Here is a 14,812-nt window from a genome sequence, read left to right on the forward strand (position 1 = left end):
TGCTTTTATTTCCCTTCAGGAGATATATCTAGAAAAATGTTGCTACAGCTGATGTCAAAGAAATTACTGCCTGTGTTCTCTTCTAGGATTTTTATGATTTCAAGTGTCACATTTAGGTCTTTAATCCATTTTTTAAAAGTTTATTTACTTATTTTTAGAGAGAGAGCGTGAGTGAGCGAGCACAAGTTGGGGAGATGCAGATAGAAGGAGAGACAGAATTCCAAGCAGGCTCCACACCTTCAGTACAGAGCCTGATGTGGGGCTCAAATTCACAAACTGTGTGATCATGACCTGAGCTGAGATCAAGAGTCAGATGCTTAAATGACTGTGCCACCCAGGCGCCCTGGTCTTTAATCCATTTTTTAAAGTTTATTTATTTATTTTGAAAGAGGGAAAGCACAAGCAGGAGAGGACCAGAAAGAAAAGGAGAGAGAATCCCAAGCAGGCTCCACATTATCAGTGCAGAGCCTGACTCAGGGTTAGAACTTATGAACTGTGAGATGAACCTGAGCCAAAATCAAGGTTGGATGCTTAACTGACTGAGCCACCCAGGTGCCCCTAACCACTTTGAATTTTTTTTGTGTGTGTATGGTGTAAGAAGGTGGTCCAGTTTCATTCTTTTGCATGTTGCTGTCCAGTGTTCCCAGCACCATTTATTGAAGAGGCTGTCTTTTTACTACTGGATATTCATTTCTGCTTCATCAAGGAATAATTGACCATATAATTGTGGGTTTATTTCTGGGTTTTCTTTTCTGTTTTGTTAATCTATATGTCTTTTTTTGTGTCAGTACCATACTGTTTTGATTACTGCAACTTTGTAATGTAACTTGTAGTCTGATATTTTGATGCCTCCTGCTTTGCTTTTCTTTTTCAAGATTGCTTTGGCTGTTTGTTTGTTTTTGTGGTTCCATATAAATTCTAGGATTATTTGTTCTAGTTCTGTGAAAAAATTTGTTGGTATTTTGATAGGGATTGCATTAAATGTGTAGATTGCTTTGGGTGCTATAGACATTTTAACAATATTTGTTCTTTGATCCACAAGTATTGAATATCTTTCTGCTTCTTTGTGTCATCTTCAATTTCTTTCATCATTGTTTTGTAGCTTTCAGAGTTCAGGTCTTTCACCCCTTTGGTTAAGTTTATTATTAGGTACTTTATTATTTTTTTGAGCACTGGTTAATAGGGTTGCTTTCTTACTCTGTTTATCTGTTAGTTCATTATTTAGTATATAGAAATGTAATAAATTTTATATGTTGATTTTGTATCCTAAGAGTTTACTACCAATTCTAGTAGTTTTTTGGTGGAGTCTTGAGGGTTTTCTGTATGATGTAATCTGCAAATAGTGAAAGTTTTACTTCTTCCTTACCAATATGGATGCCTTTTATTTCTTTTTGTTGTCTGATTGCTGTGGCTAGGACTTCTGGCACTGTGATGAATAGAAGTGGTTAGAGTGGTCATTCTTATCTTGTTCCTGATGTTAGGGGAAAGCTCTCATTTCTTCCCCTTGAGTATGATGTTAGCTGTGGGTTTTTCATATATGGCTTTTATTAAGTTGAACTATGTTCCCTCTAGATCTACTTTGTTGAAGATTTCTATCATTAATGGGTGTTGTATTTTGTCAAATGCTTTTTTTGCATCTACTGAAATAATCATATGGTTTTTATCCTTTCTCTTAATGATCTGATGTATCACATTGATTTACAAATATTGAACCACCTTTGCAATCCAGGAATCTCACTGTATCATGATGAATGACTTTTTAAAAATTTATCATTGGGTTCAGTTTACTGGTACTTTGTTGAGGATTTTTGCATCTATGTTCATCAGAGATATTGGCCTATACTTCTCTTTTTTTTGGTGCAGTCTTGAACTGGTTTTGGTATCTGGGTAATGCTGGCTTCATAGAATGAATTTGGAAGTTTCCTTCCTCTTCTGTTTTTTGGAATAGTTTGAGAAGAATGGGTGTTAACTATTTTATTTTACTTTATTTTATTTTATTTTATTTATTATTTTAGAGAAAGAGAGCATGAGTTGGGGGCAGGAAAGGGGGGGAAGAGAGAGAGAGAGAGAGAGAGAGAGAGAGAGAGAGAATATATGAATCTCAAGCAGGCTTCCTGACCTTGATGCAAGTCTCCATTGTATGAACTGTGAAATCATGACCTCATGACCTGAGCTGAAATCGAGTCGGATGCTTAACTCCACTGAGTCACCTCAGGCGCCTCTGTTGGGAGTGTTTTGATTACTGATTCAAGTTCCTTTCTAGTAATGGATCTCTTCAAAGTTTCTATTTCTCCCTGTTTCAGTTTTGGTAGGTTATATGTTTCTAGTAATTTATCCATTTCTTCTAGGTTGTCCAGTTTCTTGGCATATAATTTTTTGTAACATTCTCTTACAGTTGTTTGTATTTCTGTAGTGTTGGTTGTTATTTCTCCTCTTTCATTTTTGATTTTGTTTGAGTTCTCTCTCTCATGAGTTTTTTTTTTTTTGATGACCTAGAGGTTTATCAATTTTATTGATTTTTTCAAAGAACCAACTCCTGCTCATTGATCTGTTCTATTATTTTTTGTAGTTTCTGTAAAATTTATTTCTGCTCTAATCTTTATTATTTCCTTCCTTCTGCTGGTTTTAAGTTTTGTTTGTTGTTTTTTTCTAACTTCTTTACATGTAAGGTTAGGTTGTTTACTTGAGACTTTTCTTGCTTCTTGATATAGGCCTATATTGCTATAAATTTTCCTCTTAGAACCCATTTTGCTGAATCCCAGAGATTTAGACTATTCTGTTTTCATTTTCATTTGTTTCCATCTAAATTTTATTTCTTCTTTGATTTCTTTTTGATGCATTCATTGTTTAGTAGCATGTTATCTAACCTCTATGCATTTGTGGTCTTTCCAGATTTTTTCCTGTGGTTGATTTTTAGTTTTATAGTGTTGCGGTCAGAAAAGATACATGCTATGACTTTGATCTTTTTGAATTTGTTGTGACTTGCCTTGTGACCTAATATGGGATCTAATCTGGAGAATGTTCCATGTGCATTTGAAAAGAATGTGTGTACTGATGTTTTAGGATGGGCGTTCTGAATATATCTGTCAGATTCAGCTGGTCCAATGTGTCATTCAAAGCTGATGTTCCCTTGTTGATTTTCTGTGTAGATGATCTCTTTATTGATGTACATGGGACTTTAAAGTCCCTTACTATTACTGTACTACTATTGATTATTTTCTTTATGTTTGTTTCTTTATGTTTGTTGTTAACTGTTTTATTTGGTTGCTACCATATTGAGTGCATAAATACTTACGATTGTTATATATTCTTATTGGATTGTCCCCTTTGTAATTATATAGTGTCCGTCTTTGTCCTTTGTTACAGTCTTTGTTTTAAAGTCTATTTTGTCTGGGGGTGCCTGGGTGGCTCAGTCGACTGAGCTTCTGACTCCAGCTCAGGTCATGATCTCATGGTCTGTGAGTTCGAGCCCCACATCAGGCTCTGTGCTGACAGCTTGGAGCCTGGAGCCTGCTTCAGATTCTGTGTCTCCCTCTCTCTCTGACCCTCCCCCGTTCATGCTCTGTTTCTCTCTGTCTCAAAAAGAAGTAAACATTAAAAAAAAATAAAGTCTATTTTGTCTGGTATAAGTATTGCTACCCCACCTTTCTTTTGACACCCATCTGCATGATAAATGTTTCTCTATTCCCTCACTTGCAGTCTGTAGATATCTTCAGGTCTGAAATTAGTCTCTAGTAGGCAGCATATAGATGGATCTTGTTTTTATTAATCCATTCTGTCACTCTGTGTCTTTTGATTGGAGCATTTAGTCTATTTACATTCAAAGCAATTATTGATCTGTATGTTATTTATTGCTATTTTGTTACTTGTTTTGTGGTTGTTTCTATGGTTTTTCTCTGATCCTTTTGTCTCTTGCTCTTTTTCATGGTTTGCTGGTTTTCTTGGTGATATACTTGTATACCTTCCTCTTTATTCTGGACATATATATTACTGTTTTTTAAATTTATAGTTATCATAGATTTGTACATAACATCTAATGCATATAGCAGTCTGTATTAAGTTGATGGTTGCTTAAGTTTGAACCCATTTTTTATTCCTTTACCCCATGTTTTAGTTATATGGTATCATATTTTACATCCTTTTATTTTGTGAATCCTTTGTGAAAAAAACCTTTCAGTGGTTTTTACAGATGTACCTCTTTTTCACACTCTCATTTATGGTCTTTCCTTTCTACTCACAGAGTCCCCCTTAATATTTCTTGCAGGGCTGGTTTAGTAGTCATGAATGCCTTAGTTTTTGTGTCTGAAACTGAAACTCTTTATCTCTCCTTATATTCTGAATAATAGTCTTGCTAGATAGAGTATTGTTGGCTGCAAATTTTTCCCTTTCAGCACTTTGAATATATAATGCCATGCTCTTCTGGTCTGCAAAGTTTCTGATGAAAAATCTGCTGATATCCTGATAGGGTTTCCCTTGTATGTAACTGTCTTCTTTTCTCTTGCTGCTTTTAAGATTTTTTTCTTCATCACTAATTTTTACCATTTTAATTAGAATGTGTCTTTGTGTAGACCTCCTTGGGTTGATTTTTTGGGGGTCTCTGACTCCTGTATCTGGATATATATTTCCTTCCCCAGGTTAGGAATATTTTCAGCTATTATTTCTTCAAGTAAGCTTTTGCCCCCTTTTTTCTCTCTTCTTTCTCTGGGATCGCCATAATGTCTGTGTTATCAGATATAATGGAGTCACTGAGTTCCCTAAGACTATTCTCAATATGTATGATTTTTTTTCCTCTCGTTTGCTCAGCTTGGTTACTTTCCATTACTTTGTCTTCCAGGTCATTAATTTGTTCCTCTGTTTCATTTAGCCTGCTCTTTATTCCATCAAGTGTATTTTTAATTTATTTATTGTGTCCTTCATCTCTGATTCTTTTTTATCTCTTCGTCAAATGTCTCACTGATGTCCTCTGCTCTTTTCCCCAGTCCAGTGAGTATCTTTATGATCCTTACTTTAAATTTAAATTCTCTGTCAGGCTTATTACTCATGTCTGTTTTGCTTAGGTCTCTTGCTGTGATTTGGTCCTATTCCTTTGCTTGGGATATATTTCTCTGTCTCCTGATTTTTTTTGCAATTCTCTGTATATGTTTCTCTGTGTTAGGTAAGTCAACTATGTCTTCTGCTCTTGAAGGTAGTGGACTTAAAAAGAAGAAGTCCTTAAGTATCCTGTAGTGCAGTATCCCCTGCTTCCCAGGGCCTGTCACTTCAGATAGTTTCTCTTGTGTGTGTTGTATGTGCTTTGCTGCGTTCTTGTATCTTTTCCTTTAGTTTAGTTGTCTGTAGTGGCTCTTTTTGCCTACTGTGGGAAGTACTTGGTCCCTGGCAAGTGTGGCCTGCATTTATACAAGGTAAATGCTGGTTTACTTGCTAATTGAGACCTGGAGCTTTTGCTGTTAGTACTGGCTAGCCTAAGTAAATGGACAAATGGTGCATGGGTGGGTCTTGCACTTTTAACAAAGTGCATCTCAGACTTCTGCAGAGTCTGCTGCTACCAAGACCAAGGCTCTAAAAAGACACAGGTCAAGAGTTGCAATGTTGGTGAGATTTGCACTGATCATCTGGGAGAGAGGCTCTGCGGTGCTGAGACTGAGGCAAGCGTGACTGGAAATGCCAGATCCAGTGAAGGATGGGGCCGGGGGGTGTTGGCAGTAGCACGTTAGGTAGCAAGTATGGGCAAAGCTGGTTCCCACATATGCCTATGTGTTTATGCTGGGGGGTGGGGATGGGAAATGGTGTCTTCCAGCTCCTTTGTTCCTGGAGGAGTCTTTCTGAGATCCCTATCTCTTCAGAACATGCTCTGTAATGAGTAAATCATTCTCCCTCCTCTTTGCCACCCAGTGTTTTTCAAACTTTTGGTTCTACACTGTATCTGCTCAGGCTGCTAGTCAAATTGCATCTTCAAGGGTGGGGACTCAGCTTCCTAATGCCAGCAGAGCTCTCCCAGAGCTGAACACCTTATTTTAAGAATTCTAGGCTTTAATTCCCACTATTTGCAAAAACTCATGAAATTAGGCTCCTCTTGTTTTCAAAGCCAAATGATATGGGGGTTCATCTTCCAGTTTTGGGTCCCTGACTTGATTGTCTTTTTCTTGCCTTTCGCCACGCTTCCAGCTTGCTCCTGTCTGATGGCCACAGTCCCTGTAGGTCTCAAATCGCATGTCCACCTTCTTCAATGTGGTCTCTTCTCCACCTTTGGTTGTGGGGTTTGTTCTATAAATCTTTGGGTCTTTTTCTAGGTGTTTTATCTAGTTTTATCCATGGAAAGAGGTGAGCTTAGGGTACTCCTACACTGCCATCTTCCCAGAAGCACGAGATAGAAAATCTTTGATGTCACTGCTGACTAATGGGTGCTTCAGGGATTGGGTTCACGTGCAGGATTCAGAGGAAGGCAGCTTCTCAAGAAAGAGCTGGAAGCATTGACACAATGTGTAGGCACTTAGCTCTCCCTCATTCTTGTTTATCATTCCTAGGGGCTACTTTACCATGTGGGCAATGCTCATTTCATAGAAAAAATATATGAATATATACACAAATTCAAAAATCCTAAACCTAAACAGAACAGTGAATGTCCTGCATTCTGGAACCCTTTACCACTGCCTTTTTGTTAGAAGGTAATACCTTTGACAGAGATACAGAATTAGTTAGGTAACACTAATACAGTAAATACAGTATTAGTTAGGTGTACAGAGAAAATATAATATCCTTATAGTCTGTGATCAATCTGATCAGTTCTAAAAAGTTCCTTCTCCCCTGGAAAGCCAGGCAGGGTTGAGGAAGGGGTGGGGCTGGGTAGCACTCTTATTTGTTAACATTGGCTGTTCCTTCTGGTTTACAATCCTTTAGCTAATCCACTCTCTCTGGGGTAAATGCCCATGTTTCAGAGTTCCTACCTTTCTCCTGCTCCTCTATAAGATGGTATCTAGGTATATGAGCAGGGTTTATATGACTGCAGAGCCGTGGGCAAGGGCTTGTGCATCCATGTAAGCAAACCTTTGTGTTGCCTTCTGGTCTTCTCTGGACTTTCTGCTTTGGTCTCATGCATCGTCTGCTATTTGCTGCAAGATAGCTGGCTTTGCCTACACTTTGGGACATCATACTTGCACCTATTCCTGAAGTTCATGTTCTGTTTGCTTTCCTGTGGTCCTGAAGTCCCCTGTGCACAGAACTTCCACTGAATCCCAGGCCTGGACCAGTGTCACACATCTATACCCACCCTCCACCTGAGGCACCAGGGATTTCTGGATTCCTGCCTGCTGTACTTGCCTGTATGGAGCTTATCTAAAGAGCTACCCTCAGCCCACACTCTGCCAGTGTAGTGTTCTGCATTTTGCTGGAGTTGATGCTGAGTCTGGAACATGAGGCTTCTTTTAGACTAAAGCCTTGTGACCTGCACCAGGCTGTGTCTGATGAAGTATGTCACCAGCCCCATTGACCTGTTTTACAGACCCATCTGTGTGTTTGTACTGTTCCACCAAGAACACTGACCTCTGAGCTCTTTGCTCTACCTTACTTCCATTATCTCCCCACATATTCCCCTTCAATATTTTACTTGCCAGAAGTGATGGGCTTTTTCCCATTTCTTGTCTAGTAGAGACTTCCTTTCTAGATGCACTGTAGCTTTACTTTGATACATAAAGGTAACATAAGTTGTCTTCCTTTCTCAAAAATGCCTGCTTCTTAAGACTATGGTTTTGCCAAAGTCTCAGAAGGAACTTAGTTTGAATCTCAGAACTGAACATTGCCCTTAGTTGAAAATTGCCTTTAGTTCTTAATTATGGGTGTGTATATGTGCATGCATGAGTGTGTATGATTAACCCCTTGGTCTTCTGGTGAAACCTCTGGACCACTTCTCAAAATAATATTTCTAAGTGTATAAATAATATACATGTGATTACAAAGAAACTCAAATATACTGAAATGATGTTATCAAAGTATTAAGGAAACAAATTTGTGATAGTAATATGTGTGTTTCTTAAATTTTTTTAATGTTTATTTTTTAGAGAGAGACAGAGCATGAGTGGGGGAGAGGCAGAGAGAAGGAAACACAGAATCTGAAGCAGGCTTAGGGCTCTGAGCTGTCAGCACAGAGTCTGAAGTGGGGCTTGAACTCAGAAACTATGAGATCATAACCTGACCTGAAGTTGGACATTTAACTGACTGAGCCACCCAGGTGCCCCTGTCCTTATCAATACATTAAATGGGAAGGCCTAATAATTACTTTAGTGTAGTAATAGTAACAATAGTATTTGATATTTCAAGATATTTGCAACAACTGAAATATAAATGAAAATACCCTGACTTTTAATGGTGACAAATTCACAAGTAGGTTGTTGACCACATTCATGGGGGAAGAAAATTTTTAATTTCAACAAAAGGTTAGTGAAAAAATCAAGATAAAAACTTTTTCCCATTTAAGTTCATGTACCCATGGATTCTGTCTCTGGACCTTTTCAGGGTCTAGATCTATATTCTAGATGGTATCTTCTTTCTCTATGGAAGGATAGGTGTTATTGGGTGAGAAACTACAGGGAGCAAAATTTATAAACTATGGAAATACATGTAAAATATTTCAGAAATTTTCTCTATTAATGTAATCTTCTGATGAAAAACTATTGATACATAAAGTTGAAGTGTGGCATAATTGAACATTTTGTGTTTTTCTCTTCTCCACATATCTTCCATTTCCCAGTTACCCAGACTGGTTCCATCATTTGATGCTTTACTTAGCATTTCACTAACACTTTATATTTGCCTGGTTTCTTAATACAATTTTTGCTTCTCAAATGTTGCTTTTGAGTAATAATGTAAAAAGTGCTTTTTAAAAAATATAAATCTAGTTCTTTAAGATAAAGGAGTAATTGAAGAGATGGAGTTAGATTCTTTCCTTTGCCTTGATTAGGAGAATCTATATTATGTATCAACTAACCAAAACAGTCTAGTTTTTGATCCACCTAGTTTCATGAAATGATTGCGTGTATGTATGTATGCATATATGTGTTTGTTTGTTTAGTTTTGCCAGCTAAACCTGAGAACATTTCCTGTGTCTTCTACTATGAGGAGAATTTTACTTGCACCTGGAGTCCAGAGAAAGAAGCCAGTTATACATGGTACAAAGTAAAGAGAACTTAGTAAGTACCGGAGCTTGTGTGCTATCAGTGGGAGTAAGGGTAGGAGGCAGAGGCTACTGGTTCACTCATGATTCAAGTCACTTCTGAAGTGAAATGTTCTCCTCATTATAACTTCTGGGTGACTCCCGTAGCCTCCAATGGCTGGGATGACACCTTGGCTGCTTGCAGCCATACTGACAGGAGCTGCAACTATGGAGGGAGGGGAGCTATAGCCACATGATGACCTCTTCTCAGAGGCACTGGATTGGCTCAGAGCAGTCACCAGTTATAAGCAGAGTGGAAAAATCTGCTTATTTACTATATTCAGCTATGTTCTTCCTCTTTCCAGAATGTGTCCTAAAACTGTTCCTTTTTCATGGATGCAATGTTAGTAAGTAGGGTCATAAACCCAGAACTAAGAGGGAGATTTACACTAATTTGCTATGTGACCCCTGTTAAACAGTATTCCACCAGGACAGTGCTTCCCCAATTTCTTACTACCTCAAGCATCCCTTTTTATCCTAATCCTATTAGAATAAAAATTACAAAATGTTTATTATTATTCTAGCCAAAAGCTAGATGTTTTAGCAAGTTTATGCAGGGGTTCTTTTTTGAAATTTTGAAAATAGTTCATGAAACCCTTTATGGACTTCATGTTCCCCTAAGAATAAGGATGCCCACACTGGGAAATATTGAAAGATTATCTTTTCCATTCCAAAAAGAGTCTATACTTCCAAGTTTTTGTTTCATTTTGTTTTGTTTTGTTTTTAAATACAAGATCTCATTTATACTCTTTTTTCCCCACTCCTTGGAAATTGGTAACTAGTGTTGTAGGGAAAATCCACTTTATGCTTTACGGTAGAAGAAATTGAAAAAAGCAAGCACTATTCCTTGCAGTACTCATATATCAATGAGTATATCAGAGAGATGATTTAACACAGAGGTCAGCAAACTTTTTCTATAAAGGGACAGATAGTAGATATTTTAGGCTTAGAGGGAGGTGGATCTCTGTCAAACTATTTAACACTATTTCTGTAGCAAGTAAGTTGCCATAGACAATATGTAAACCAATGGACCTCACTGTTGTCCAATTAAACCTTATTTACGGATCCTGAAATTTGAATTTCATATACTTTTCACATGCCACAAAGTATTTTTGTTTTTATATATTTTCCCCAACCATTTAACAATGTCAAACCTGTTCTTAGCCTTTGGGCCAATCAAGAATAGGTGGCGGGCTGTATTGGGCCTGTAGGCCTAGTTTGCTGAGCCCTGCTTCTGAAAATAAGAATGATAAAGACCCAATAATCCATGGTACAAATGACTTATATTCTCCTAGACTGTAGTTCTAGGTCCAGTGTTGAATAGAAAGTATCAGTATAATGAAAATCTGGAAACCTCAATAAGTGTACTCCTATTTTTTTGTTATAAGGAGTCACTCCTCCCACCCCCTTCTATCACTCCCTATGGATTGTCATTATGTTCATGAGCTGGTCATGTAGAAAGAGGAAATGCCTGGGTGTCCTTAGGCCTGTGTAGGTCTCAGGTCTGCTGGGCTCTCCAGGACTCCCATACTAGCTTGTACCTTTGTAAGTTTATCACCAAAAATCTTTTTTCCGGGTAGAATGGGAAGGTTTCTTGTGGGTGATCAACTCTGAGAGCAGACGATGGTGGGTCAGTGGTATGAAGAAAAAAACCTTACTGATGCTCAGGAATGATAGGAAAAGATTTTTCCCTGGAGAAGAATAAGGAGTTGGATGCCTTTATGGAGGTAGTGACTTTTGAACTGAGATGTGAAGGAGCTCTAAAGATGCAGGAAAGGGAAGAAAAGGATATGTCTCCAAGGTTACAGCATGAATAAATGCAAAATATTCAACTACAGTGATAGTGCTAGTAACAATGATAGTAACATCTCATCTTTAGAATAAGTGGCTGAACTTTTAAAAGCACTTAATGCATATTAGCTCATTTCATCCTCATAACAGTGCTATACTATAGGTATATTACTATTCTCATTTTAGATGGGAAAACTCAGGCAAGGAGAGGCTAGGAAACTTGCCCAAAGCACAGAATTCAAACCTGATCTTTTTCCAGAGTTTGTGATGTAACCATGACTCAACATTATTCTGGAGGCCATTTTTTTTGCACTGTACAACTATAGAAAAACTTTAAAGTCCTTTCTATTTTCAAAATTCCACGATTCTATACATCTAAGCTCCTTTGCTCCCAGCCCCAGCCAACACTGGGACCGTGTATGGTGGGGGTTTTTCTGTTTTCTGCCAACTTCAGCTCCTACATAATCCCTAGAGCTGTGGGACTATATCTATACCTACCCATCTGATTCCTATCAGTCTTTGTACTTGTCTTCATTAAGTTATAGTTTGATAGGATTTAAGTTATCTATCTGGGATATATAGATATCTCTCTATCAGGAAAATAATTTTCATGGGTTTTCTGAAAATAGTGTATGCCAACGGTAGAAAATTCAATTTGAAAAATGTAAAGAACGTAAAAAAAAAAAAAATCGCTTGAAATTTCATCACCAAAGGTAACAGCTTTACATTTTGCTGAGCACCTTTCCAGACATCTGTAAGAACAGTTATATAAATATGTAAGTTTATATAAATTTGATTATTCTGCATATAATATGCATATTTTTTTTTACCACCAATAGAGTATGGCCATCTTTCCATATCAATAACTATAGATATATTAAAAACTATTTAAAATTCTACTTATGTATCCACCATACTTTATTTAATAAATCCTCTTTGATTTTAATTTTCTTTTTAGAATAACTTCCCAAGACTAGAATTTGGGGTTTTCAAGGGCCTATTCAGTATTTCTTACCAATAGGAAATACAAGTATAGTTTTTGATGGATGTAAAGAGTTTCAAGCAAGTCTCCATGTCTCATAACATCTCAGACAAGAAGCGGGTAACTTGGAACTCTCCTTGGAAGTGATGAGGAAGGCATTTGGAGAGGGGCACTCTATTCTAAACGATATAGTCTTCAAGAGAAACCCAAAGTAAAACTAACAAATACATGCTTAATATATTAAGTATGGCTTTGTTTCCAAACTGCTGTACTAAACTCATGTTGAATTGCTTTTTCCTTCAAAGCTCTTATGGATATAAAAGTGATATTTGTCCAAGTGATAATTCTACAAGAGGAAATCATACTTCTTGTTCCTTTCTTCCTCCAACAATAACAAACCCAGATAATTACACCATTCAAGTGGAAGCTCAAAATGCAGATGGTATAATTAAATCTGATATAACACATTGGAGCTTAGATGCTATAAGTAAGTATTATTTTTTATTCTTATATACTCTTTTATTAAAAGATACCCCCTTTTTTTTCTTGAAAGAGATACAGACACAAAAGTAGACTCAAAGCTTAAGGATATAGTTCATATGTGTCATGAATATACCAAGGGTTATGAGTATGCATAAGAGTTCCTTATTCTCCACATCTTTACCCGTGCTTTTTTTGTTGTCTTTTTGTTACTAGCCATTGTGATTGGTATGAGGTAATATCTCATTGTGGTTTTCTCTGATTATTAGTGATGTTGAGCATCTCTACATGTACCTCTTAGCTATCTATTTGTCTTTGGAAAATGTCTATTCAGGTCCTCTGTCCATTTTAAAATTCAGACTGTGATTTTCTTGGTGTTGAATTGTATGAGTTCTTTATATATTTTGGATTTTAACCCCTTATTGAATATATCATTTGCAAATACCTTCTCCCATTCAGTAAATTTCCTTTTCATTTTGCTGATGATTTCCTTCGCTGTGCAAAAGCTTTTTATTTTGATGAGGTCCCAATAGTGTATTTTTGCTTTTGTTTTACTTGCCTGAGGAGACCTATCCAAAAAAATGTTTCTAAGGCTGATGTCAAAGAGATTGCTGACTATATTTTCTTTAGGATTTTTATGGTTTCAGGCCTCACATTTAAGTTTTTAATACATTTTGAGCTTATTTTTGTACATGGTTTGAGAGAGTGGTTCATTTTCATTCTTTTACATAAAACTGTCAAGTTTTCTCAACACCATTTATTGAAGAGACTCTTTTATCCCCATTGTATATTCTTGCCTCCTTTGTCTTATATTAATTGATGATATAAGTTTATGCTTATTTCTGGACTCTCAGTCCTGTTCCACTGATCTTTGTGTCTGTTTTTATGTCAGCACACCTTGAAATCTTGGATTGTGATACCTTCAGCTTTATTTTTGTTTCTCAAGATTACTTTCATTATTTGGGGTCTTTTGTGGTTCCATACACATTTTAGTATTATTATCTTTTTAATTCTGGAATCTGTAAATTGCTTTGGGTGGTGTAGACATTTAAAAATTTTTAGTTCTTGGGGCTCCTGGGTGGTTCGGTTTAGCATCCGACTTCAGCTCAGGTCATAATCTCATGGTCTGTGAGTTCAAGCCCCGTGTCAGGCTCTGTGCTGACAGCTCAGAGCCTAGAGCCTGGAGCCTGTTTCAGATTCTGTGTCTCCCTCTGCCTCTGCCCCTCTCCCACTCATGCTCTGTCTCTCTCTCTCCCTGTCAAAAATAAATAAACATAAAAATTTTTTTTTAATTTTTAATTCTTCCAATCCATGAGCATGGTATATATCTTTTCATTTGTTTGTGTTGTCTCAATTTCTTTTACTAATGTCTTATAGTTTTCAGAGTACAGGTCTTTCATGTCCTTGTTTAAATTTATTCCTAGGCATTTTATTCTTATTGATGCAAGTGTGTCTCCTCCTTCATTACTCGTGTATAGAAATGCAACAGATTTCTGTATATTAATTTTATATCCTGCAACCTTATTGAAGTCATTGTTTAGAAGAATTTTTAATGCAAGTAGGTATACGCTGATTGCACAGTGTGATTTAAAAAGATGAAAGTTTTATTTAGCATAATAGAAAATTTGCTTAAAAATATACAAATGCTTACATAGAAAAAAGCCTGGAAATACACCAGAAAGTTATAATGGCTATCTCTGAGGTTGATGGCATTATGGATGATTTAAACTTTTTCTTTGTATTTTTCTATATTAAAAAGATTTTTTTAGAATGAGCATATACTACTTTTAAAACCAGAAAAAAAATTGCATATCTTCAGAGAGAGAGACTTAGGATGAGAATGTTTGTAGTATTCAAGGTAAATGAAAGATGCTTTCTACTGGACACTTCTGGGTTGAGAGGAGTGTAGAGTAGATAAGGTAAACGGCCCATTTTCTGGTTGTTTTACCTCCTTTCTTCTTGGCGTAAGATCTGACCCATTTAGTAAAATGTATATTTGCAGAAAAATCATAGGAATCTATCCTCTCCTCAGAGGCCATCCCTTTTTTTGGTGGGGGTGAGGCGGTGGGAGAAGTGGGGATGGCAGCATTCCTTTTGCACTGCCTTCCTAATGCCATCTGCATATAGCAGATTACAAAATAAGCCCTACCATTTCGTTTCTACTTTTCTTTTTTTTTCTTTTTTTCTTTTTTATTATTTATTTTTGAGAGAGAGAAAGAGTGCGAGTTAGGGAAGAGCACAGAGAGAGAGGGCGGGGGGGGGGGGGGGAAAAAAAAAAAGAAGGGCCCCCCCGGGCGGGGGCGTCCCAACTCTTGAGTGGGTTTTCAAACCAGCCAACCACACCACAAAAAAAA

The 14,812-nt window shown here is 37.0% G+C and overlaps 1 protein-coding gene across 1 annotated transcript in view; it reads left to right on the forward strand.

Annotated features, from left to right (window-relative positions):
- IL31RA (interleukin 31 receptor A) overlaps positions 1-14,812 on the forward strand; it is a 53,920-nt gene that overhangs the window by 5,717 nt on the left and 33,391 nt on the right. The window contains exons 2-3 of the mRNA XM_049649481.1: positions 9,065-9,182; positions 12,284-12,465. Coding sequence (XP_049505438.1) covers positions 9,065-9,182; positions 12,284-12,465 — 300 coding nt within the window. The remainder of the gene's footprint in view (positions 1-9,064; positions 9,183-12,283; positions 12,466-14,812) is intronic.

The sequence above is a fragment of the Panthera uncia genome (genome assembly GCF_023721935.1).
Source record: "Panthera uncia isolate 11264 chromosome A1 unlocalized genomic scaffold, Puncia_PCG_1.0 HiC_scaffold_17, whole genome shotgun sequence".
Lineage (NCBI taxonomy): Eukaryota > Metazoa > Chordata > Mammalia > Carnivora > Felidae > Panthera > Panthera uncia.